Source organism: Sphaeramia orbicularis, chromosome 11 (assembly GCF_902148855.1).
Source record: "Sphaeramia orbicularis chromosome 11, fSphaOr1.1, whole genome shotgun sequence".
Taxonomy (NCBI): Eukaryota; Metazoa; Chordata; class Actinopteri; order Kurtiformes; family Apogonidae; genus Sphaeramia; species Sphaeramia orbicularis.
Window position 1 is genome coordinate 48,674,217 of NC_043967.1, and position 27,573 is coordinate 48,701,789.

General features: G+C 39.0%; 1 protein-coding gene across 1 annotated transcript in view; it reads left to right on the top strand.

Annotated features, from left to right (window-relative positions):
- Positions 1-27,573, top strand: part of macf1a (microtubule actin crosslinking factor 1a) — a 377,887-nt gene that overhangs the window by 226,219 nt on the left and 124,095 nt on the right. The window contains 17 exon segments of the mRNA XM_030146682.1: positions 6,192-6,344; positions 7,559-7,570; positions 12,418-12,572; positions 13,635-13,761; positions 13,920-14,103; positions 15,104-15,270; positions 16,283-16,461; positions 16,562-16,700; positions 16,794-16,987; positions 17,107-17,266; positions 17,429-17,512; positions 17,951-18,058; positions 18,147-18,245; positions 18,343-18,465; positions 18,563-18,654; positions 19,378-19,513; positions 21,754-27,555. Coding sequence (XP_030002542.1) covers positions 6,192-6,344; positions 7,559-7,570; positions 12,418-12,572; positions 13,635-13,761; positions 13,920-14,103; positions 15,104-15,270; positions 16,283-16,461; positions 16,562-16,700; positions 16,794-16,987; positions 17,107-17,266; positions 17,429-17,512; positions 17,951-18,058; positions 18,147-18,245; positions 18,343-18,465; positions 18,563-18,654; positions 19,378-19,513; positions 21,754-27,555 — 7,914 coding nt within the window.

Genomic DNA, 27,573 nt, shown 5'->3' on the forward strand with positions numbered 1-27,573 from the left:
GAAAATGTTCAAATTAGGAGCTTTGCAGATAAAGTCAGGAAAAAAACTGCATAAAACTACTTTTTTTGGTTTATTTATTTCATTCATGTGAATAAAGTTAAGCATGTTGGTGCCAAATGATGTCAAAAGTTTTACATTTAACATATTTAAAGCTGCAGAAATGCTGTTGTTTTTAACCAAGTGATTGATATGAACAGTTTCAAGATGGATGAATAAATGGATGGATATACTTTATTATTCCCAAACTGGGAAATTACAGAGTAAATAGTTAATTAAAAAAAACCCTGAAAATAGGACTCATCTTCTAAATGATGCTAATGCCCTTGAGCAAGTCATCTGTAGAGGAGACACTTAATGAATGGCAGAATTTGGTCATTTGCAATTTGGCAGAGAGGATGGATGGATGGAGGGTAAGGATTTTTTTTTACCCAAGTTCAGTCTTTGTGGTTCAGGTTTAGATGCCGAGCTGCCACCTCGTCTGCACAGTGCAAACCTAAATGTAATGCACTGATAGTAATGTTCATTTTGGAGCAGGGGTGTTGAAATCCTTTTAGTTCAGGGGCCACATACAGCCCAATATGATCTCTAGTGGGCTCAACCAGTATTAAGTAGGATAAATAAAACCATAAATAAGAACAGCTCAGATTTTTTTTGTCTTTGTTTTAATGTAATAAAGTAAAATTACATTATGAAAATGTTGATATCGAAAAATTATCCTGTCACAAAATAATGGGAGTAACCTGAGCAACCATGAACAAACTGACATTTTGTAAGAAAAATAATATTATTTCAACAATATTATGCCTCATTTTATCATTTTATCATTTTTACATCTGTATTACAACTCCCAGGTCACAGTGGATCCACAAAGGAAAAAAAAACATTTATTAACAGGCAGAATATTTATTTATTTATTTATTGGTTTATTTAATAGGGAGCATGCACATTTATGAACATTGATGTATAAAAATACACCCTTGTAAATATGCCACATTTAGTAAAAGAACTACTTTTCATCTGTAGTCCCTAGGCAGGTGACGGAACAAAATATAAAACAGCCAACATTAATATATCACTCATTCGCTAGAAGTTAAACATTTAGAAAATACACATAATGATGACATAGACATCAAAACGAACAAACAAATAAAAAACAAATAGACATAGGATGATCACAGGGGCATTAGCTTATACATTCACCTCTATACTTGCATACAATTTAACAGAGAAAGTGTAGGGGTGATGAAATGTATGTCAAATTGTTAAAATTGAACTTATTCTTAATAAATAAGTTATTATTTACAGTTTTATATGCTATTATTTTAGTAGTTTGGCCCGTTTGGCCCATCCACTTGGGCTTTATGTGGCACCTCAACTAATTTTTGCACTTATTTTTTGCATATTCAACCCACGGGCCCGTTTGAACCCTTTGGCGGGATGGTTTTGGCCCACGGTTCGTATATTTGACACCCCTGTTTTAATGGAATAATAGGCCTCTACTGTAACCTTTGAGCTGAAATCCAGACCTGACTAAAGCGTCAGAATAAGCAGTGACCTCCTGATTGTTGCTCGGCCTCGGGCAGCTGCATCGCACCACATGACAGGGTGAAGTAATCTGTTAGAGAGTGCCTTCGCTGAATCATCCCCCCCGTGGCGTTCTGCGAGGCTGCCATATTCACGCCTACTTCACACACACACACACCTCTGACTTTAAGCAGATGGCAGCGTTAGTGCGGGCGACTCTCCACAGGCCCAAGCAGGAAACATATCCTCCTAATAAAGGGGAGTGTGTCACCGACAGCTGCTCCTCTCACAGATCTGTGTCAAGTCAATACTCTTACTTACAGTCTGTATCTAGATTCATGCACCTGTGTATCTGCGGAGTCTGTGTTTGTACGTGTGTGATAATCAGTTTCCAGCTCCAGTTAATGAGGTTTCCAGTTTGCTGTGCTCCATCCATCTCTGTATGGGGAAAGTTATTACTGTACTGTAGCTGCTTCTGCATCTACACAACTCCCAGTATCCAGCTGAGCCTGGTGTAGAATCAGCTGATAACAGAGGAGAGGATATTAACACGGCCTCTTTAAAGATACATATTAGAGTTTAGGGCTGTTTGGACACGTCCAGCTCATAATCAGTTGTGTTTGGACCTTGTTACTGGATTTGTCTATTGCATTCTCACTGGTTTTAAAGGTCATACACACTTGCTGTCAGTTAATACAGATTAAATACACCCTGTAACAATGAAAAAACAAGCCATTATGTAATACACATGGTCACTGCTGTTGTTGCTAACTTTTATTAGTCTAAATAATAACATAAAAATAGTTCCATGAATCAGCTTTTTATCATATTTATGTTAGAAAAACATTAAACTCAGGGGTTGCATATCAAAAGATCAGTTTTTATTATAATATATGTAATAAAGTCTATCTATCTATCTATCTATCTATCTATCTATCTATCTATCTATCTATCTATCTATCTATCTATCTATCTATCTATCTATCTATCTATCTATCTATCTATCTATCTATCTATCTATCTATCTATCTATCTATATGTCAAAATCAGGTTGTTTCATTTCAAAACAGCTTTTTATTGTTTTTATCTTTTTTTATTGTTTATCTATTTTTTATTGTTTTTATCGTACAAATACAGTAGGAATCTTACAAATACAGTTGGAATCAGGGGTTTCATGTCAAAATATCAGGCTTTTATCGTTATTATTTTACATAAATACAGAAAAGTCAGGGACTTCATGAAAAACATCAGCTTTTTGTCATATTTATTTTAGAAATGCATCAAACTCACACACCTCATGTCAGAAAATTAGCTTCTTACTAAATGTATCTTACAAATATAGCTAAAATCAGGGAAGTCTTGTAAAAAGATCAGTGTTTTTTTTTTTTTTTTAATCCATCCTTTTTTGGCCATCGCCGCCCCCACCCTCTGGAACTCCCTACCCATTCACATCTGGAACTCCGACACACTCACCTCATTCAAAAGCCAACTCAAATCCCACCTCTTCAGATCATCATTCGAAAACTGACTGCCCGTTCAACCTCATCCACTCTCATCTGCCTTCTTTTGTGTGTTTTTTTTTTTTTGTCAGTATTTGTCTCTGTATTTGTTCTTCGATTACCATTTAGTATTAACTTCGTATCTGTTTACCCGTCTGATGTATGTTTGTCCCTTGGCTATTTATTGTAAAGCATCTTTGAGTACTTAGAAAAACGCTATATAAAACCGACGTATTATTATTTATTATTATTAATCATATTTGTCGTACAAACATGATTTAAAAGTGCAGATTCCTGCACCATTCTGCTAACAGCATTACTCAACAACATGCTCAAAAAGCAGCATCTAAAACTCCCCACTTTGTAAAGACCACCTCTGTATGTCATAATTTACTACAAAATGCAGGGAAATATATTGCATATTCTGTTCAGGCTGTTTATTATTACAACACATTGGATTATTACGATCAACATGTTAAATTGCAGCCTTAGAGTGGTTCGTAGTGGTTCTTCATAAGTCATTTTAAGTTAATTTTTCCAGTAAATTCATAGCTAACTTAGCTGCAAAAAGTCCATTAAATTGATCTGTATAATTGTTTTTTGTTGAGTAAGTCATTTAGCAATAGTAATTTGTAATTTTTCATGTAGCCGCATTTTAATTTACTTGTGTATTATAAATTGCATTCCCTCTGAGCACATTAATTGAGCTATTATTATAATGCTGACTGCAGCGAACACCATCTCTGTGTGACATTCATTTCTTGGGTGTAACGTATTAAGTTATTAATGCCGTGGCCTCATTGGCTTCTCTGTTTCTCCATCTTTTTCAAACACAGTTTCTCATTTATCTATTTATTTCCGTACCATTCCCCTCTGTCCTGCCACATTGCTGGTGTCTGTCTAATGAATCCTTAATGAGCCTCTGCTGGGGGCCTGATGGAAATGAAATGTAATTCTAGCTGTCAGGATGAAGAGCACCGAGTAAATGTTTAATGTTCAGCACCGAACTAACACGAGCAGCTGAGTCAGAGGAAAGTGCAATCCTCTCATCTGAGGGGGAAATATCTAACACCATTAATTATGGATAAGCATGTACCGTTTGGTTGGGTCAAGATTTCATCATACAGTAACCTGTCAGAGTGGCACAACCTACCAACGTTGCTATTTTTGCTTTTTTTGTCAGCTGTTACAACACATTTAGCCAAAAGCTTTAGCATTTAACGCATGACATTAACTATTTTGACTATTTATCCATGAGCCCATGAGCGTTAGCTGTTGCATCTGATTATTTTATTTATTTTTATTTATTTATTTCGAACATGCAAAGAAACAAAATAAAACAAAGTAAAATAAGACAAAAACAAAATAACATTTAAATGAACAGGATCTATCTTAAAGGATGTGCAAGTCTAAATTTTGAAAAGGAATAGGAAGAAGTGTAAAGTTATTTATTCTTACCCTTCAAGTGCTTTTACACCGTTATCACTAACTTAATACAAGAATCAAACAATACATTTTTCCTAATTTTAGTATTAAACATTAAACATTTAACATTACATTTAGCGAGTTAATGCTAACGACTTTGGCTCCTTTGATGATTTTTTTTTTTTTTTTTTAATTAATTATTCAACTGTACATTTAGCTGACACTTTTAACTTTAAATCCATGATGTTAACTCTATTGACCATTTCTCCGTAACTTTTAGCCATTTCAACTAATTATACATTTAACTAACTGTTTGACTTGTTAGCATTAATCCTTAACTTCAGCTGTTGTGATCATTTATCCATGACTGTTAGCTACTTCAGTTATTTACACTTATCTCACTATTGTTTAACTGTTGTATTTATTAGGGACTTAACTCTTTATCAGCATGTTTTAAATATCTATCACTTTAGCTCTTGATCATTTATAGCTGAGTATTAGCTGTTTTTATGTTAGCTTATTTAGCTAATATTTAAATGTCAATCCATGTCCTTCCAATTTATGATAGCTATTTTGACCCATTATCCCTTTTGTATTTAACTTTTTAGCACAGTTTTTTTTAAAGGTTTGACTTCATCTGCTTTGATCCTTATCCATGACTTTTAGCTTTCAACTGTTAACACATTTAACTGTTTTTTCTTTTATTTTAGTCCGCTATTTTGTCTGCTCATTCATTTCTTTAGCCAAACAAGCATATGATTATTTTCTTTTCAGATATATTTCCTACTTTTATCAACCTGTATAAAGGATTTATACATCATTAACCCATAAGGACCCAGTGTTACTTTTGTGGCAGTTCCCAATTGAATTTTTTTCTATATTTAACGTTCCTTAAGTAATTTATCACCATTTATTGTAATATTATCTTCTGTAGTTTGTGTTGTTTTTTTGTTGTTTTTTTTTGCAGTGAAAATCAGGTATTTTCCTACATTTAGTTTACTGATCATGTAGATGTTAATTAAAGCTCAGATTACAGTGCGAGTTATATCAGAAACTGGGAAAACAGAAGAAAAAGTGACTTTTTCAGTAAATATATCATTTACTGAACATAAAAACAAGCATCTCCATCCACTGTCATTGATCCAACTCCAGGGGTTTTACTGGTGAATCAATGTTGTAGAAGATGACTGTAATGAACATCCAAATGGGTCATATCTGATGACCATGGAAAAACGACAAACTACATTTTGCAACAACTATTTACATGTACTGATAAGATTAGTGGATCAACAGGTATTCAACAATTTAGATCAGTAGATGGTTTTGGTCACCAAGGGCTGTTTAGGTCTTTATGGGTTATAATAGGTCACTATTTTATCTACCAGATATTTTTTTTTGCACTCTCAACAGTCTGAATTAGCTTATTTGTTGTTGTTGAAAGATCATAGCCTATATTTTTATTAAAACACCTTGCATACATGTACCTGTGGATGGGAATGACTATATTTTCAAGTATTTAAATTGTACAGTTTTCATAGAAGTGTATTTATTTATGCCTCTGGGTGGGTATTATTTGCTATTCCATAATATCATAACTTCCATAGCCATTAAAAGTGTTTAAAGTTGACTAATGTTTCTTCTTTTTTGTCGTAATTCATATTCTGCTCTGAACATTACACATTTTAACTGTATGACTGACTGATTTCAAGACTGACAGTTTCAATGGTATCCTCTTCCCTTCAGGAGGAGAAGGAACAGCTGATCGAGTACCGGAGTACGGTGGCCAGCCTGGTGGGCCGGGCCAAGACGGTGGTGCAGCTCCGCCCCCGCAGCGCAGAGAGCACCCTGGGAGCCACCACGCCCATCAAAGCCATCTGCGACTACAGACAGATAGAGGTAAAAGACGGACCATATAGACAGGATGTTTAGTGGATGTTCATCTCTGCAACATGAACCAGGATGTTTCAAGCCTTTAACAGTAAATTATAAATGTATGTTTCTGTCAGAGCTCATCAGACACATTATTAAGGAAATATAGCATCTTATTTTTCATATTAGACTTACATTAATGTCATATTATTGAAATTATGTACAGGACAACAGATGGAAATTAGCTTCTCTGCTATATCTGGTGCATGCATCTTGTTCTTTGCAACTAATGCCAATACACACTGTCCTGTAACTAAATAAATATGTACAAATACAAAAACACTTTGACTATCACAACAAGGTCAGCTCTCACCTGAACACACTCTTTGTTTTTTTCAACTTTCGCCACCAACCACCCCCTCCTCACTGCACTTTCTGTCCAAGCCCCTCCCACAATCACTCTTAGCCGCTTCCTCAATACAATATTTAGTATTTAGATGAAAACGTATATTCCTTAGTTGTCTGTTTTGATGAATTGCACTGGATTTTTCTGGATGTTTTCCATTTTTTCCCTTAAATTTTTATTCTGAATCAATATAATAAGTATGATACTGAATCTGTCTTTGGCAAAATTCTCACAATAGATGGTTTTTGCTTTTGTTCTTCCCAGAAAACACAGCTTTTTGCCGAAGCCCCAAAAATAGTCAGAAGGCACTTGAAAGTAAAGAAATGAACAACTACTGAAGTCATCATGTTCTTTTTTTTTTTCTTTTTTTTTCTTTTTCTCTCTCTATGCTACTTTTATGCATCACTGTGCCTCATTTGCAGCTGTGATGCCTTCAGGGAATCTAAAAGCTGATCAATTATACATCTGTCCCATCCCTTTTACAGGCTCAGTTCACAACCTGCACCTTGCACTCCTGCCATGGACATGCAGCTGCTATTTTAGTCTGCTGTGTTAGTGAGGTGAAAGATAGAACACCTCGTCACTGATTTCAAAAAAGAAAAATCAATATGGAATCAGGGAGGGAAAAAAAAAAAAAAGAAACTAGTGTGTGCTGATGTTCACCAAACGTCTGGACAAACTTGCACATTACCTTAAGTAATCTTTCTCTCCTTCACTTTCCTGTGTCTCCTCTCTCTCCATGCCCTCATGTACCTTTTTTGCCTCCCCTTCCTCTCACTCCCTCGTCCTCTTCCTCCTTTTTCCCTTCCTCTCGTCTGTCGGCCGGGCTGGCAAGACGAACGTCCAGGTATAGCTGCCTATATTCTCCCTCTCTCACCTCAGATTCTTACACTGCACACACTGTACTGCCCTGGTTGCACGTCTCTTATCTGCTGATTTCAGGCATGTTTCAGGCTCAATCAATTCAATTCAATTAAAAGAAAACCATTTTTCCCTTGGGGGCAATTTAAAGGCACATGTGAGCAGCAGGTTTGCACAACATTTTTATAGAACCCTAGAAATCTAACAAAAAAAAAAAAAAAGAAAAAAAAAGGGAATGTATGATAAATAATAACAAGAGCAACTATATACAATAAGTAAGATGTAAATGTATGTATAAGGTGGATAAAGTGCAGACAGGATATGACAGAATATAAATGGAGTAGTGCATTACAGGAAATTTATTTAAATAATTGCTATTGCAGAGGTAGCAATGAATAAATAAGTATAAATAACAACAAAGTTAGTTAAGTATGCAAAAAATACATAAATAAATACTACAGTAGCAAAGAGTCGGATGCTTAATTTGTGGTCACTGTAAATCTGGTACAGTTTCTTTAAAATTAGACATTAGGTGTGTGATATGATTATATTAGGAGACAGGAGATATTATTCACAACAGATTATACAGATACAGATGAATTATATTGATCTCTAGGACAGAAATTATGCGTTTTCATTTGATTTTTAGAGTTAAATGTGGGTAGATTTGTCTTATTTCCTAGAACTGTGGTTGGCTATGTGTACAAGCTTATTAATATCATTATTATTATCCATTTACTTACTTATTTGCTTTATTTATATTACTCCTTTTTTTCTTTTTTTTCTCTTTTTCTTCCTTTCAGTGAGCATTATTGATAACCTTTTTTCCTTTCAAAAAAAACAAAAACAGAGAGCAGTGTACTTTGCACCAATGATTTCCTGTATAATATCTTATGAGACTGTTCTGCATAAAAATTTGAATTATGACTAAAAGAAAAAAAAAGTGGGTAGATTATGGGTTCCATTGAAACTATGCTACAAAGGAAAAATTGGACAACTACTTAATAAATATATCTTGGATCTTTACTAAGATTCTTCAGTTATTTATGGAAACCAAAAATAATACTTAAGCTAGAAATTTGTTTAATATACAGTATGTGCAGTTCTTACTTAGCATTTTCATGTTACTACCAAAATGTTCTCATATTTGGATGGTGTCCTCTGCATTTTGACTGTTTGTTTAGAGACAGATTATAGATAATTTTGTGCAACAGTAAACAAATAAAACTTCATTTTCTGCAATACCACCCCCACCTCCCCAAAAGCTTATTTCCCAGATATAGATGCTAGTTCTGCAGTTCCTTAAAGTTACACACTGATTTTTTAGACTTTTGATCATATTTACTGTAAGATGATAGAACATGGCTGCTCATCATGAGAGACAGGAATACATGCAGAGATCTGACCAAAATGTAGGCCTTTTTCTAAAATTAGTCTCAGGGCATGGACTGAAATGGTTTCAGTAGTGGCAGGGAAATGCTGTACAACATTTTTACATTAAGTGCTACAGTGATATATTAAAATAAAATACATATGTTCAACAATCAACAAATTAAAAAGACTAAATGAAATTAAACAAATGAAAAATATGTAAATATTTATAAAACAAATTTCAGTATTGTTCAAATTTAAAGGTTTAGGCTTCAAGAAAACCACCTCACAATTCAGAGTAACATGTAAATGATATTTTATAACCATTCGCAATGCTTACTCTACTGTTCTCAAATTATTATTCTGGCTGTCAATTGATAGTAGAAGGATCTTAAACAGCTCTAAATGTAACGTGTTATGATGTGGCGCTATAAAAGTAAAATTTGATTAATTGACAAACATCTTAAGTTTTTAGTTTTTTGGTTGTATGACAGCAGTTTGCACTTTATAAAGCACTTTATACATCCTTATAACTTAATGCGGTGACAGATGCAGATCCAGGATCTTTTGTGGTCACTTAATATCTGTTGATAATATATTAACTCTTATGTCTCTAACTAATATCTTAATATCTGCATTGATCTGCCTCTGCATGGTGATTCAGTTATGTAGCTTAAATATAAAGATAATCAATCATCAGTGAGTGGGAATCTGTAAATAAAATCTGCTGCATTTCTGTCTCTGTTTGACCTTCATGTAGATCCACATTTTCATGAATTTTACATGTTTAGGAGTTGTCCAGGCCCAGCACCATTAGACTGAGATCAGCCAATAAGGGCAGGACGCAACCATTGATCTGAACTGAACTGGTTCATTCAGTCAGTCAGACCGTAGCAGGCTTTAATTTACATCTCATGTATTTCCTGTTTGTGCACAGGCTAGCATTGATGTATTGATGTGCGTGTGTGTGCAGTGAAGGGGTGAGAGGGTGGTGGGTGTGGGAGGCAGTACAGCCGTAGTCTTTCATGTGCAGCACTAAAATCTCTCCCCACAGTCATGGCTTGGCCTTGTGTTTATTTTAGCGCTGCAGTCTTCTAATCCCAAACTCCTTCTTCCTGAGCTGGGTTTCTTTAAACCATCGTAGCTTTAAGGCTTTCCTCAGTGGTGCTGCTGCTCAGGTGACTTTAACCCATAAAGACCCAAACATCCACTGGCAACCAAAAACATCTACTAATGTAAAATGTTAAATACCTGTACAGGGTGGGGAAGCAAAATTTACAATACTTTGAGGCAGGGATTGAAAGACAGTGTATGACCAGTTAGTTTATTGAAAGTCATGAGAATTTATTTGCCACAAGAAAATGTACATAATAGAAAATGTTTTTATTCTATGTGTCCTCCTTCTTTCTCAATAACTGCCTTCACACGCTTCCTGAAACTTGCGCAAATGTTCCTCAAATATTCGGGTGACAACTTCTCCCATTCTTCTTTAATAGTATCTTCCAGACTTTCTCGTAATAGTTTTGCTCATAGTCATTCTCTTCTTTCCATTATAAACCGTCTTTATGGACACTCCAACTATTTTTGAAATCTCCTTTGGTGTGACGAGTGCATTCAGCAAATCACACACTCTTTGACGTTTGCTTTCCTGCTTACTCATATGGGCAAAAGTTTCTGAAAAGGTATGGATAATAGTGTTAGGTATGATTATGACATCAATATATGTTTGGTTTCAAAACAATTGACGTAGTGCCTGCTGAGAAAAAACAACTAAATGTTCATTGTAAATTTTGCTTCCCCACCCTGTACAATACAACCACTAAAACTAGCAATACACGTAAATAATTGGTGTAAAATGCAGTTTGTCATCTTTTCATGGTCATCAGATATGACCCATTTGGACACTCAGAGGAACCGTAGTTACCATGGAAACACCGTCATCTTCTACAACTTTGATTCACCACTAAAACCCATGGAGTTGGTCAATGACAGTGGATGGACACACTTGTTTTCATAGTCATTTAAAGGTGGAGTAGGAGATCTTGGAAAAACGGTTCAAGCAAGCTACATTTTGAAAATACTCAATTCAAAAGTCCAAACCGAAGCCACGCCTCCAGAGTACTGGCACGCGCAATGCTTGTTCATGAGTGCTGCGCAGCAACAATTCGCCCGGCCCCAGCTCACAGATCCATGTGTACCTCATTCAGTCTCCTCTAACACCCCCCTGTTTGTCAGCAGAACAGCTCCAGTTCATACCTGTCTGGCTAACGTTACATTCACTAGTGATTTATGTTAGTGACAAAACAGTTTGCCAGTGAACTTTCCATCCTTATATAGCTTATATAGCCAAGCTTTGGCTCTAGCTTTGTTTCATGTACAAGTGCTCCAAGCCTCTGAGAACGCACGATTCATGCCCAAAGAGGGGTACGCGGGGAGGAGGTAGGGGGGAGGGACAAATGGCAGTTGAGTTTGATAGACATATCACCATTCAATCATTTCAATGGGTCGGTTAAAATGATTGGATGGTGTTTTTTCAGTCCCGTCCATTCCACATGTGATTAATTTTTTTTATTTTTGTGTTAGAGCATTTAATTAATTGGTTGCAATTGGGGTGTGAAGGGGATTTTAAGCAATATAGTAAAAAATGCTCCAGGAAAACATCTCCTACCCCTCCTTTAATGATATCTTTGCTGATATAATACTTTTTCTGATATAATAGCCCTCAACTTTAATCTGAGCTTTTATGAACATGTACATGATCAGTAATTAGAAATAGGAAAATACCTGATTTTCACTTTAAAAAATGCTAAATGCTATAATAATATAATAATAAATGGTGATAAAAGGATAAACAGAGAAAGAAAATAATTTTTGTAATTACCACAAAAGTAGCACTGTGGGTCTTTATGGGTTAAGAAACCCCGTCCAGGTAAACCTTTCCGTGAGTTTAATGAAAATTGCTGCTTCCAATTAAAGATCTGAACCAGAGCAACATTCTCCACATGGCATCGTCAGGTTTTTCAACTTAATTCTAATTAGCTAGCTGCTGCTAACTTCATGAAATCCATGAATGTTTGCATTTTGTGTTGCATTCTGTTACTATCAGCTTTTGTTTTACATGTTTTATCTTCTCTCTCCTTGCTTTGTTTTTCTTCCATCTTCACCCTACACTTTTCTCCGTTCACCCCGCCTTCTTATCCGTTTAATCAAACTGTCTTTACAAAAATAATTTCACCATTGTCCCACCCTGATACTTCAATCCATCTCGCTCACTTCATCCTCCATCTCACCTCCTCTGATCCTCTGCATCTGTTCCTCTTCGCTCTGTCCTTCCATAACCTCCATTGCCTGTTTTTTTTTCCCTGTCTTTCTCCATCTGCTCCTCCTTCCTGTATTTTCCCTACCTCTCCCTCTTCCCTCTTCCCTCTCCTTGTATCCATCCTTCACCCTGCCTCCTCTCAGATCACGATAAGCAGTGGAGAGGAGTGCGTTCTGGAGGACAACTCTCAGAGGACGAAGTGGAAGGTGATTAGTCCGACAGGAAATGAGGCCATGGTCCCCTCGGTGTGTTTCACCATCCCACCACCGAACCAGGAGGCCATCGACACAGCCGGCAGGTGAGACTCACACAACAAACACTACAACAACATGCACAGGGATCATACTATGTGCAGCATGTACAGTAGAGCAGTGTTTCCTAACCTTTTTGAGCCATGGCGCATATTTAACATTAGAAAAATCACAAGGCACACCACTAAACAAAAATGTCACAAAAAGTATATTTATTGAAATATAATGCAAATCTAGTCTCAATTTACTTCCTCAGTGTGAAACCTGGGTCTGTTAACTTGAACACAAAGCTGATATTCTTGCAGGAATTGAAGAAAGACACACACAAATCTTCCTCAACAGCTGAGTCTCTCTCTTTTTTCGTCTTTATATCAGTCACGCTTGAAAAGCCCACCTCGCATAGATAGGTTGTGGAGAAACGGAACAGACCTGAAATAGCTTTGTTTTCCAGAATGGGGAACTCCGTAACTCCAGTGGGAAACACTGCAGTAGAAGAAAGAAGTTTTCACATTGCAAAAATCCAAATCTTACCACGTGTGTTTTTCTCATTACTAGTCAAAATATCTCATCACTCTTAAAATAAGACATAATCACCTAAAGAGTAACTTTTCAGAGAGATATAAGAACTTATTTTTAGACAATAGATCTTGGAAATCTTATTTCAAGAAAAAGTTTTTGGACACCCCATGCATTTGTGATATATACATGCTCCCTTCTGCACATGCTCAGTTCTGTCGAGGTTAAAACAGGATGTTTCAACAAGACAATAAAACAAAGCCAGGCGTGACATGTTGAAACTGTCAAGAATTTAGTTTTGATATTTTTTTCTCTTAAGTATTTGTTGGTATTAGCACAAAAAACACAAAAAAGATTTTTCTGCAAATCTTTCATGATAATATTTGAGATTGTGTCAAATTTTAAGAATGCTCAAAAACTTTTTTCCACTACTGTATTGTAATTATAATGTTAAATGCCAGTAAGAAAAGATAATAAAAGACATTTGCTATAATATTTCAGAAATCTAAATAAAAAAATGGTGTGAGATGTGATGATATTCCATGTGTTTGATTCAGTTTGTGTTTTGTGTGTGTTTGTTTTTGGATGTACAGGACAGAGCAGCTGTACCAGAAGGTCATGGCTCTGTGGCATCAGCTCCATGTCAACATGAAGAGTGTGGTGTCCTGGCATTACCTGCTCAAAGACATCCGGACCGTCTCTGGATGGAGCCTGGACACGGTCAGTTACACAAGAAGCTGCTCTGTTTTAACCCGTCCACCTCAGTTTGGGTTTACTGTTTAATTCTGTCCCAGTGCGTCATCTCCTCCATAAGCCTTCTTGTTCCCCTTCCACCGGGTTGTTCTGATCGGCGTCTCCCTCTGTGTCTCACCTGTCAGGTCCGTTGTCAGTCTCCGTCAGAGCGGCAGCAGGTCCTGGATCACATGGACTCCCAGTTGGCCGACTTCCTGTCCGACAGCAGAGAGAGCGCTCTGTTCACACCGGCTGAAAGGCGAGACCTGGAGAACGACGTCCAACAGGCCCAGCAACACTGCCAGGACCTGCTGCTCAACATGGAGACCGGTGAGACACCAGGGCCAAAACCGGAATGTTCACCATAAATATACTCATACAGTTCAAGGCATAGAATAAACCCACCATCTGAAACATGTCCACTGCCATATTCGCACAATTTATTCAGAAATTGTACATATTTACACTATTATTTCGTTATGACTTGTGTATGAAAAGTTTCCTCATAATCAAATCATGGAAATGTTCTGGTTTGATACTTTAACATTTGCAATCTAACAATACTGTAAGACAGGCGTGTCACACTCATTTCAGTTCAGGAGCCACATACAGCCCAGTATGATCTGAAGTGGGCTGAACCAGTAAAATAATTACAATGAAAAACAGTCAGATTACATTGTGAAAGTGTTTACATCTACAAAGCGTCCTTAAAATGTGAATAACATAAACAACCTGAATGTCTTAATAAATAGAATTGCCCTTTTTTTTTTTTTTTTTTAACAATATTTTGCTTCAGCTTCTCATTGACACATATATATTACAACTTACAGATCACAGAGGAGCTATGACTGCACAAAACATTCAATAACAGGCAGAATATTGTTACAATTCCACTTACTTCTTTTAAAACATTCAGGATGGTCACATTTGTTCAGGTAATTCTCATTTTTTGTGAAAGGATAGTTTGTAAATGTAAACATTTTCATGTAATTTTACTTTTTTACACTAAAGCAAAGAGAAAAATAGGGAGTTGTCATTATTTATAGGTTATTATGGTAGTGTTTTACTGGTCTGACCCATTTGAGATCACGTTGGTCTGAATGTGACCCCTGAACTAAAATGATCCTGTGTAATCTCCTGTGTAATTTTGCATTTCACATATTCACAAATTCATCCAATGGGCCGGATTGGACCCTTTGGCAGACCGGTTTTGGCCCATATGTTTGCCACCTGTGCTGTTAAGACAAGCCCTGGGCTGATGTCAGGTCAACAGACACCATCAGTGGGTTGTTCCATGCACTGATTCCACTTTCCTTCTTTATCGTTTCAGTGGAGAAGGATGAGTCTGTGTCGCGTTCATACCTGTCGGAGCTTCAGAACATCACACTGCGGCTAAACGACACCGAGCAGAGACTGATGAGGGGAATTCAGACTCCGCCCCCCAGTCGGCTGTCAGGTGACAGCTCTGACAACACAGTCCAGATTACAGAGCAGGAGGTGAGGAACAGCCCCATCTGGTGGTTATTTAGAGCAATGACATGTTTTAGTAAGTCTTCAATGTTCCTTATAAGATACATGTATCAGCTTCAGGGTTTAATTTGGGTTTAATTACTTTTTATACTGTTGGCACATATTATCTAATGATACAGGTTTCATTACTAAACACATAATTAAAACAGGCAAGAGTAATTTATCTTACTTTGGTCTTTTAACAAACATATAGTACATGAAGTGTCCTAAATATAGAGCATTATTACCTCCGCCAAGAAGGTTATATTTTTGCGGGCTTTGGTTTGTCTGTCTGTCTGACCGTATGCAAGATAACTCATAAAGTTATGGACAGATCTGGATGAACATTTCAGGAAATGTTGATACTGGCACAAGGAATAATTGATTAAATTTTGGTGGTGATTTGGGTGGGGCACTGATCTGCCTTGGCAGAGGTCTGTGCTCTCCAAGTGCTTTTCTAGTAATATCTGTTCACCTTGGGCAGTTGTTCTCCAACTTTTTCAGCTCAAGACATGAAAGATCTGTTTTGTCTCTCCAATCCCAAATTTACAAAAATACACCATTGATTTCATGAATGCACTTTCCTGTAACATCATAATGTCACTTGTGTGTAATAAAATAATGTCAGCTGTCGCTTCTGACAGCAGATGTTAGTGATGAAGCAGTACGCCAGTCAAGTAACTGACCCACAAAACAGACCATTTAAATACTAATTAAATACTAATGTACAAACAAACATGACATGTCTTGTTGCTGTAAAAGTCTCTCCTTTGCACAGGAAAGATTTTTCAACTCATTACTGAGATGTGTCCTCTCCATTTTTAACCAGCATTCATACATTTTTATTCATATTTTATTCTCATATCCATGTAGGGGAGAGGCAGGTACAGGAATAAAACCAACACCAGCGTATTTTTGATAAAGGTTTAGTAAATACAGAATGGTCATTTTTAGTTTTTCATGCAAGTGTTTTGTTTTTTTTAATCTCTTCCTTCTCCAGAAGCTGAAGTCAGAGCTGGATGGCCTTCGTTCTAGTTTGGGTGACGTGTCTCGTCGTTGCGTTACCTTTTTCGAGGAGAAGCCGTCATCGTCAAGTGTCCCCGTCCTCCGATCAGAACTCAACCACGCTGTGGAGAAGATAGACAAACTGCACAACCTGTCATCTGTCTTCCTAGAAAAGTTAGTAGACTTGTCACTTCTCAGTGTTGTGTTTGATTAGTTGAGTCACAGTTCATCGACCGTTTCTAAATGTTTTTAATGTTTAATTTATCTTCCTCAGGTTAAAGACTGTAGATGTCCTGATTCGAAGCCTGGACGAAGCGGAGAGCCAGGTCAAGAAGTACGAGAGCAGACTAAGTGAAGAAGATATAGTGCCTCCTGATACCACATCCATTCAAAACCTCAGAGATCAGCTAGAGGTACGAGGCACATCCTTAACAAACGTTTTTATTTACACTGTATTCTAGATTTTATTCTCAATAATCTGTGTCTGTCTGTGTTTTCTTCTTCAGAGGTGGCAGGTCGAACTCGCTGATCAAGAAGGCATCTTCCAGTCTCTGCAGTCCGAAGTAAGTCGGGCCAAAGAGGCGGGATCTCAGCTCAGCAGGCTCCACCCAGATCGCAGTCCTGAGCTGGAACGCTACCAGGAGAGAGCCAATCAGCTGGCAGAAAGGTGGAGCGGAATTAAGAGACAGATTGAGACAAGGTGAGTCAGCCATGGGAAACAGAAAAGAAAAGAGTTAAAAATAGGAGGATAGCTCTGTCTTTTTTTTTACACTGTTTAATGTGTAAATGTTCTGGATGTCTGTTTCTGTTTCCTTGTAGACGAACAGATCTAGACGTCTTGGGCTCGTCCCTGCAGCAGTACAGAGACGGACACTCTGCTCTGATCAAATGGATCGAAGAGACGACAGAAAGACAAGAAAACACACAACCAGGACAGAGCGACAGCAAAGCCCTGTCCGAACAACTGGCCCAGCAGACGGTCAGTACCACAGACTCCACTCTGACCCAAGAAAATGAAACGTGTCTCAATTATTTTAAGGACTAAATAATTTAAATCAAGGCTCAATTATTTACTGTGAAACATAAAATAATTTGCAGATGATGAATGTTGTGTTGTCTGTTTTTTTTTTTTTTCCTGTAGGCATTAGTAGCTGAGATTGAACAGAACCAGACCAAACTGGACGAATGCCAGACTCACTCCAAACAATACTGCACTTCAGTTAAGGTAATATATTGGTTTTGAGTCCATAGTTTATCTTGTGTACAGTTTAACAACAAAACAACATTAGAACAATGTATTTAATCATGAAAAATGACAAATATTTTCTCTAAAATTGTGGAAATGATCCTTCAGTCCAATGTATTGAATTATAATTGTATTAATTTGATAAAGGTATTAAGACGACATGGCCCTAGTTTTTTTTTCTTTTCTTAATACTCTGTGATATTTTATTTTATTTTTCTTATACAGTCCCTTTTGCACCAAGTGTTTTGCTGCTAAATTGAACTGAGCTGCTAGACTGATTTACATTGTTCCTGTGACAGTGACAATAAAGATCTATTCTATTCTATTCTATTCTATTCTATTCTATTCTATTCTATTCTATTCTATTCTATTCTATTCTATTTTAACTTCACATCCCTCCTTGGTTGTTTTCTTCAGGACTATGAACTACAGCTGATGACATACAGAGCCTTCGTAGAGTCGACTCACAAGTCCACGGTCAAGAGGAGGAGGATGCACTCTTCCTCTGACGCCATTACTCAGGAGGTACAGGTTAAATCACTGGATACTGATTGCTTGTTTGCAGCCTTGTCGTAATTATAGAGTAATTTATTTTGGGGGATTATCTGTTCAGTTTATGGACCTGCGCACACGCTATACGGCCTTGGTCACCCTGACAACGCAGCATGTGAAGTACATCAGTGATGCTCTGAGAAGACTAGAAGAAGAAGAGGTGAGAGTTTGTTTCAGGTTCATTTTGTCAAACTAATCGGCCGATGTGATGAACTGTTCAGAATGTAACTCGTGTGACATCTTCATAATCTGTGCAGAAAGAGGTGGAGGAGGAGAAGCAGGCCAGAGTGGGCCAGGTTTCGGACCTGTTGGGATGGGTCAAAGGCCTCCAGGGCCGAGCCGGCGGCCCCAGTGCCGAGTCTTCACTGGCAGCTCAGCAGGTACAGAACATTCCAGATGCATTAGACCGGTGAACATTTGTCCACTGAGTGACCGGTCAGTCAGATTAAATGATTATTATATTTGTGTTCTCCAAAGGCTATCAGCGAACAACTGGCAGCCAAGAAAGACGAGGTGGCTGAAGCTATCAGGAGCACACAGGTGTTCCTGCTGTCAAAACAGGCTAACAAGTAAGTTGACTTTTTATGTTACTTATAAATCTGTTGAGAATAGTACGGATGCTGTCATTCCCTAAAAGAAATATGTGCTGAAATGTGTAACTAAACATCCAAGAAACCCTAAGAATAATTTACAACATGTGCTCATGGAAACTGTTGTTTCTGGAATCAAATAAATACATTTTTACTTTTGATTTTTCAAAAAAAATTATTTCTCCATTAGTATTTTTTTTATCAAGTTATTTAGCCCGCATAGAAATGTATTGCCACTAATTTATCTAAATGTAACATCAGAGCTAAAAAAATACACTTTTTACCAAGAAAATTTTTTGGGGTTTAGTTCAAACTTTTTTATTGGAAAGTGTCAATATTCACTGAAAATTCAGCTAAATCTGTGGCAGGCAGTTATTTTTTTACGTATTATTAAATAACCTCTAGATACTAGTGGCATTGTACCCGTACGCCCTCCTGTGTTGCAACATCGATTACACATCGAGCGGGCATCGGACGGACACAGAACGTGCATTATTATAAAGATGAGCACAAAATCAGATTATGGTTACAATAAAGTGAACTCGAGCAATGATTTTTTTTTTAACTGAAGAATCTTCATTTGAGTAAAAAAAAAATTAAAAGCATGAACCATAATCTTGTCATTACTTTACATGTTCAGTGCGTGTTATCATCCATCTGCCTCCTCACCAGCTCTTACCTCCTCCCTTGTGCTGTGTTCAGGTTGTCCCCAGAGGAGCGAGCCCAGGTGGAGGCCCAGCTGGATGAACTGAAGGCCACCTACAACCAGCTGTGTGACAGCTCCACACAGCAGCTGCAGCAGCTGGAGCAGCAACTGGCCAAAGAGGAAGAAAGAAAGGTAAACAGGTTAAGGACATGTGCTCCGACTAAAACAGGGTACTACAAAAAATATTTTGCGATCTTAAGAAAGTGTAACTGTGAGGGTACTTTTATAAAGTGTTGCTTTGACTCTGAATACGCTTGCGAGCTGAGCGCGAGTTTGTGTGTGGGCCAACAGGTGTATGCGTGTTGTACAGCATGTTGTGTATTCACGGAGTGTGCATTTACGACGCACTTTACCACCGTTGACAAGTTTCACTCATTGACATGTTTGATTTAATGAGCACCACAAACCCTTTTCAGACGTGTATTCAGATGATCTTTTCTGTATCTTATCTCAGTTGAAGGATTAGAATAATTTGGCAGTCTGAAGGTTCTCCTTGTCATAAACCAATCATGATTCCCATTAGTACTGAAAATTATGTTCTTTTATGTTTAAATGGACTGGATTACACTGTCTGAAATGGGTCTTAGCATGGAGCGTTCCACTCTCACATCCACCTCCTAAAAGCCTGCATTCGTGTCATTAACTATCCCGACCTGAGTTCTCATCATTTCATCATCATCCTCATTATCATCAGAAATTACATCTGCTCAACTGCTAACATGGCTAATACATGGCCCTAGTGGTGCCGCACTAGTGCAGCGCTCACCGAGTCATGCTAGCAGTTAGGTATACATGTTAGTCTGCTTTATGTAGATGCTTTTAAGGGATCATTTTAGAATCTATACACCCTCATATTTGACTGTCATCTTTGTAGGTACTTGTCTTTTTGCTGTGGTGAAAATACTTCCACAGCCTAAAGTCAGTACATTACAGTGTTTATTTTAAGTCAGACATTTTTTTGTTAAATTTAAGAGCCACATCCATTCACATTTAGTTCTCACTTCATCATAAAAATGTTCTTCTTGTAGCATATATGCACAGTAAAATGGTCAATATTCAATTGAATGTGTGTGAGAATTTCAGGTGTCAAGCGGTCCTCTTTGATTCCTTTACCTTAACAGCTGCACTCGTATTGATTCTGATTTGAATGTGAATTTACAGGTGAATGAAAATTCACTGAAATGTTTCGGTTGGAAAAGGATTTTACAACATCACCTTAGATGTAGACAGTAGATGCACCAGAGGCCAGCTACGCAAACCCCTCACTTCACCATTTGAGCATGTTGTGTCCAGATCACAAGAGTGTGTGTGTGTGAGAGATTTTGTGTTTGTTTGTTCTAATGCATACGATTAATGTGTGAGACTTTAAACCAGCATTTTGCTTGAAAATCACTAACAGCTGCCAGAGGAGAATTGTGGACATCCAAGCTCTGAGCCGAGATTGAGGGGTGGGAAACAAGGCGGGAAATATGTAGGTGTTACAGAGTTACAAATATGTACTAACTGATTAGTTCAAGTGGGAATTAAGTAGCAGTTCACAATACAACTTTATTTATACCTTGCTAAAACTAATGTGATCGTGACCTTTGCGAGAAAAGCAGGAAATTTGAAGGAAATAAAAAAAAAAATGTGTGCAACCAAAGAAAAAAACACATAAAAGCTTTTCTATAGATTAATGACCACACTGATTATATCCCACTCATCACTTTCTGTTGAGTGGGCGCCACTTCAGAAAATAGATTATTCAAGTGAATGTACTTAAACTAAGGTGAAGGGTCTAGAATCAGGACAGTGTTAGGACTCAGAGGGAAGAGTGGCATGCAGAGTGCTAACAACCAGCTTCTCACCTGTTGCGCCTCGCTCTGCCGAGCCAAAAACTGGCCCACTAGTGTGTGTTCCATGGAACAGTCCTGGACGGTAAGTAGCGCTCGCTTTCTCTTACCGTTGCCTGTAAGTTTTTTTTCCCACCAATCTCTAATAGAGACAGTTCTCTTCTTCTTTATAGATATTTGCTTCTCTTTGTTTTGAGCTTTTTTCTGCAGTTGTGTTACTGAACGCTTTGTTGCATGCTTTGTGCTTTTTTTAGAGTAGCATCGGTAAGTATGAATTACCATTTGAAAACTATGAGGACTTTTACAATATATTTGTATTTGTTTAATGGCTAATGGCTGTGGGTTTTTTCCCTTTAATTATTCTTCCAGCTCATCTCATAATGACTTTGTATACTTCGCTGTTTTCACATAACAAGCTGTAATTTAGTTTTTCTATAATATTTAACAACATAATATATTTTCTACCTCGTCATGCCATTTCACATTTTCTACCTGTTAAGAATGTCACCTGACATTGTTGTTTTTTCCTTTCTTTTATAGAGCCAGATTGCCATTGCGGGGGTAATTGACCTGGGAACAGTGGAAACCTTCCCAGTGTTTCAAGCAGCTCAACATGGTCTCATTGACCAGGACACCTGCCAAATCCTTCTGGAGGCCCAGCTCGTTATGGGTGGGCTACTGCAGCCTGACTCCAGTCTCAGCCTTTCATTGGAACAAGCTCAAACTGAGGGGCTTATTAACAAACATACCCAAGAGTCCCTTTCTGAGCTAGAGAGCGCCCTGCTGTTGGTGGGAAATGCTAACTTTGCTGGTGATCAACAACAAAATGTGTTGCCAGTTGCTGAAGCCACAGAATGTGGACTCATCAGAGAGGAGGTGGGACTTCATATTTTACAACTCCAGATGAGTTCTGGAGGGCTGATTGACTCATCAGGTAAAAGGATGAGTTTAGAGCAGGCAGAGGACAAGAAACTCTTAACACCCAAAATGTCTACCAAGCTTCACTCCCGGTCAAACATCAGAGAGCTCATTGATCCAAACACTGCTGAAAAATTAAACCTGCATGAGCTACAGCAGCGCTGTGTTCTCGATGAGGATTCAGGTCTCCTTCTACTACCTGTCAAACAGCAGCCTGGAGGAACTGTGTGCCTCCGTTCTGGAAGAAAAGTTGGCATCTTCCGTGCAGTACAGGAAGGGTTAATTGATCGAAAAGTTACTGTACGACTTCTTGAGGCCCAGGTCTTTGCGGGTGGTATTGCTGACCCACGGTCTGGACACCGGCTAACAATTAATGAGGCAGTTCGTCATGGACTAATGGATCAGGATCTAGCTTGTGCCATGTTAGCACGACAGCTGCAAAACGGGGGAATTCTTGACCCTTTCAGGGAAGGAGAACGTCTAGGTTTGGAGGAGAGTATTCATAGGGATCTCTTGTCTCCTCATTTAGCATTGTTGGTCCTGGAGTCCCTCTGGGCTTTCATGGGAATACTCTGGCCAGAATCTGGAGAACTGCTGCCCATTGCTGAGGCTCTTCAACAAGGAGTGATCTCAGGAGAGCTAGCAAAGAAGATCCTACGGCAACGGCATGCCATTGGGGCTCTGTACAACCCAGAATCCCTGCAGGTGATTCCCTTAAACCAGAGTGCTGAAGAGGCACTTGAGCCCAGTGTGGTTAGTTTTCTTAAAGACATCCACATCCCAGATGTTCTCCCCAACATGAATCGGTTAGGTACACCTTCCCTGAATCGCTTAAGCTGGGGTTCTTCCAGTTCCTCTCCACCTCCATCTTCTCCATTGTCTTCATCATCTCCTTCAGGCCTTGTCTGGGATGCTACACCAATAGACAGAATAGATCCTAATGAGCAAGCAAAGCACAAGCTGCTCTTTCACCTCATGACTCACAGCTACGTGGATGCCCATAGTGGGAAACGCCTAGTTCTGCTGGACCCTGAGCTGATAGAGTTAGTCAGAGCTACTGCACAGGCTTGTGGAAGCACTGACTTTGGAAGTGAAGTTGAGGCAACAAGCGGTTTGGCCACATGTGGCAAGATGTTGGATTTGGTAGAGGAAGTTAGCTTGACAGATGAGGAAAAGGACAAAACAGCAAACATTGAAGAACGTTCCAAAGAAATCATACAAAGCAAACAGTTTGAGATAACTAGTACAGCAATTCAGCATGAAAGGTACAATGGAGAAAACAAATTACCATCAGAAATTGTAGATCTTACTGATAAAAACATCCAGAAAGTACATGAAAAAGTAAAGGAAGAAAAGAAGGACATGTCAGTCCAATTGGAGTTGAGCCCAGATGAGGTGGCAATAAAGGATTCTGTAACCAGGGTGAATGGTGGACAAGAAACTTCAGATTTATCAAAATCAGCAGATGCAATCACAGTATCCCTTGAACCAAAGGAAGGTATTTTGACTCAGAGTTTACGTGAAGCAGAACCTACTCCTACTGAAAATATTAAACAAAGAGGGCCTTCAACAGAGACTGTCTCAAAGGATGAGGTGGATATCCTAAAATCAGCTGCAGCGAATCAAGAGGAGGATGATGAGATGTCGAGATTAGTCGTAGAGCTCAAACAGGGAGGTCTGAGGACAGAAGAAGGGGACAGACTCCTTCCAGATGAGGCAGTGGCCCAGGGTGTCCTCCCTGGACACACGGCAGTGAAATTAATGGCCCAAGCTGGTCTCTTTGGAGGGTTCATTGATGCAAGTAGCGGTGAGTCACTTAGCATGGAGGATGTGATGAAGGAGGGATTACTCGATGAAGACCTGATGTGGAGTGTCCTGAAGTCTGATAAAACCCTGGCTGGGGTTGTGGATGTGGAGAAAGGGCGGATTTGTGGAGTGATGGAGGCAGCTCAGGCAGGGCTGATTGACCCTAACACCACCACTCATCTTCTGGAAGCCCAGGTTGTATCTGGGGGAATCGTAGACCTACGCAGGGACAAGAAAGTCTCTGTCACTTTGGCATCAAACCTGGGACTGATTGAAGAGGATCAGAGAGAAACACTGATGGCACTTGAGAAGGCATACAAAGGGAAAGACACAGATTCAGCAACATCTTTCACTAAAACCAGTTTGCAGTTACAGATGGAGGGTGTTATTGACCCAGAGTCGAAGTCTCCACTTCCGTTGGATGTAGCAGTTCAGAAGGGGCTAATTAACCCAGAAGAAGTTTATCAAGTGTTAGCAAAACAGGTTGCTGAAGGAGGAATTATACATCATGCCTCAGGAATGAGGCTTTCAGTTTGTGATGCTGTAGATAGAGGGCTGGTGGATCGTTCCATTGCTTCTGGTCTAGAGGAGCTAGAGTGGGTCTACAAGGGTAAAGTCAGCCCTTCATCACATCCAGAAGCTATCCTCTTCCAGGCATCAACAGGAGCTGTTTTAGACCCTGACTCTGGATGTAAACTGACGTTGACTGAGGCTGTCTCTAAGGGTCTTCTGGATGAGAACATTGCCAGTGAGGTCATGGCTTCTCCAGCTGTAACACATGGGGTTCTGGACCCACAAACTGCTCACATTGTGCCTTATTCAGACCTTGTAAACCAGGGTAAGATAGACATTGAAACAGGAAAGAGGTTCTTGGAAGTTAAACCATTCAGAGGAGTTCAGAACGAGGAAACAAGCGACAGCATGACCCTTCCACAAGCAGTTGCTTCCAAGAAAGTTGACCCAGCTCCAGCTTTGAGGTTACTCCAAAGCCAAGCAGACACTGGAGGGATCATTGACATCAACACTGGAGAGAGACTTACTTTACCTGTTGCCACTGAAAGAGGTTTTGTTGGAGAAGATATGGTAAAGAAAATAGCCACCAACCAGTTAATGAAAGGAGGCTTGGTTGATCCTTCCACTGGACAACGAGTCTCTAGTCTCAGTGACGCCATTGCATCAGGACTGATATCCAGAAAAATCGCTTCAGGAATTGAGGTGGAAGTGCCTTCCTTGGAAGTAGAGTGTGATGAGGAGAGCACTACTACTGTTGCCTCATCAAATGGTTCGTATAGCCCAGCGGTCATGCGGTCTATGTCCAGCCCAGATAGCCCAGCAAACTGGACCGATGTAAGTAATGAGATTCCATCAAAATCTCCACTTTCAGTGAAAAGTTTGTTAGTCGCACAAGATGTGGAGAACACAACAATATCAGACCAGTCACTGTCAGTGGAAGAACAGACTTTACCTGAACCAGACCAGTCTTTAGACCTCTTGTCTAAGTTTGCAACTAATGTTGAGAAGAGAATTCAGGAAGCTATAGAAGAAATAGTACCACAGAAAGACACTACTAGATCAAAACATCCTTCTGAACACAAGCCTGAAGAGAAACTCCTAACAGGTTCAAGTGAGACTGATGGGAAAGAAAATGAGTCTGTTTTTACAGAAGTTGTTGAAGAATCTTGTCAACCATCTGTCTTGGATATTGACAAAACTTCACAGGAAGAAGTGAGAAAGGGGACAGCTGTCTTGAAGTCAGATAGAGAATCTGTCGCTGTTGACAAAAAGGAGTGTAGGCTCAGTAATGAAAGCATGTCAGTGGTACATCACCCTGCTGAGACTGAGCCTCAGACAGATTCTACTGCAGCAGACATTATAGCCGTCAGAGGCAGCACTGCAGAAATATCAAAAATAAGTGAAGACAAATATCCAAAGAAAACTGTGGTATTAAACAAAAATGATGTTTTGACTGATGAGGAAAAAGGAGAAGAGAAAGTGGAACCTGTAAAAACAGAAAGCTGGGCTCATGTTGATGTTGAAGCTTCAGACCAGACAGTGAGCTCTTTATCCAAAGATTCAGAGAGTAAAAGCAAGAAGAAGAAAAAGAATAAAAAGAAGGGTAAAAGTAGAGAGACAGAGGGTGAAACACAGCTTCCAGAGATTAAGGTTGATCAAGGTGGTATTGAAACTGAAGAGCATACAGTGGCTTCTCACACAGTTACAGCTGAACTTCCATCACCTCTAAACAAGAAAGCAGAGACCCATGTTCAGGAATCCTCTGGTGAACCTCCCAGTGGAGACAGAGAAATGAAGACAGAGGAGGAAATTAAAACAGAGGGTGCTTTTCTAACACCTGAAGAGTATGCAGCTTCAATCTCTCCAGCAGCCACAGAACAAAATGTTGTGCCAGAGCAGGATACAGTAAAGAGGATGTTATTGAAGGATGAGGAAAAAGGTGATAACAGAGAAGAGAAGAAACAGGAGAAGACAGAAAAGATGGAAGAAAAGGTGTTAAAGGATCAAACGGAACATGCGGAAGTAAAGAAAAAGGAGGGAGAATTACCTCCCAAATCTGCTCTACCAGATGATGAGAAAGCAGCTTTGATCCTGAAAGCCAAGGAGAGCATTCTAAAGAAGGTTTTCGAGAAAGGAGTGAGTGACAAGCAGGCGGCCGAGGAGCTGCAGGCTCTACGCAAGGAGGTAGGGAAGAAAGAGAGTCAAAGCACGACGGTTAAAGATGGAAAGGCACTAAGTCAACCAGAGGAGAGTTCTGGTGTCGATGGTGAACCAAAAGAGATGGAGGAAGAGATGAGTGAAGATGAGAAGATTAAAAAAGATGTCACTATGGAAGGACTTTCTGCTGAAGATGATATAGAGACTAAAACAATGGAGGTTCCCACAAACGAGAAGGAAAATATCAGCAGTTTTGTAGCAGAAGACGTAAAGAAAGACCCTGAGATGGCTCAAACAGAACAAGTCAAAGAAGTTCAACAAAGTAAGCGGGGTAAGAAAAATAAGAAGTCAAAGAGTCAAAAAGTTACAGACAAAGCTGGTCTGAGTACGGAGAAATTACCGACAGATGAGAAACTGGATCCTGAAGCCACAACATCACAGTCTTTAAAGGCAAAACCAGGTTCAGATAACTCAGCTTTAACAAGTAAACAGGTAGAGAAACTTAAGGACAAGGAAAACCAAACAGAGACTTCCAATAGAAGCCAGTCAGAAGAACTCACTCCACACATTGAGGAACAGAAACATGTGGCAGGGATCACATCAGAGCAGTTACATCAGTACAAAAATAATACAGATTCTATTGAGCCTCTTCCACATAAACCAGACATCAAACCCTCAGCTCAGTCTATGGCTCCTGGCACAGAAATGGACAAACCAACTGGCAAAGGTAAAAAGAAGAGAAAGCACAAAGCACAAGTTGAAAGTGTTCCTAAACCAAAACCTTCAGAGGACCAGCAGCAACATGTGGATTCTCCTGAGTCTTCGCTCTCAGGAGATGCTTTAACCGAATCTGAATCGCCTGCAGTTTCTGAATCAGCAGCTGAGAGTTTGGAAGAGGAAGAGGATGAAGTGAGAGAGAAACAAAGGGCCATCTCCACAACCAGAAAGGTAAGAAGTGGTTAAATG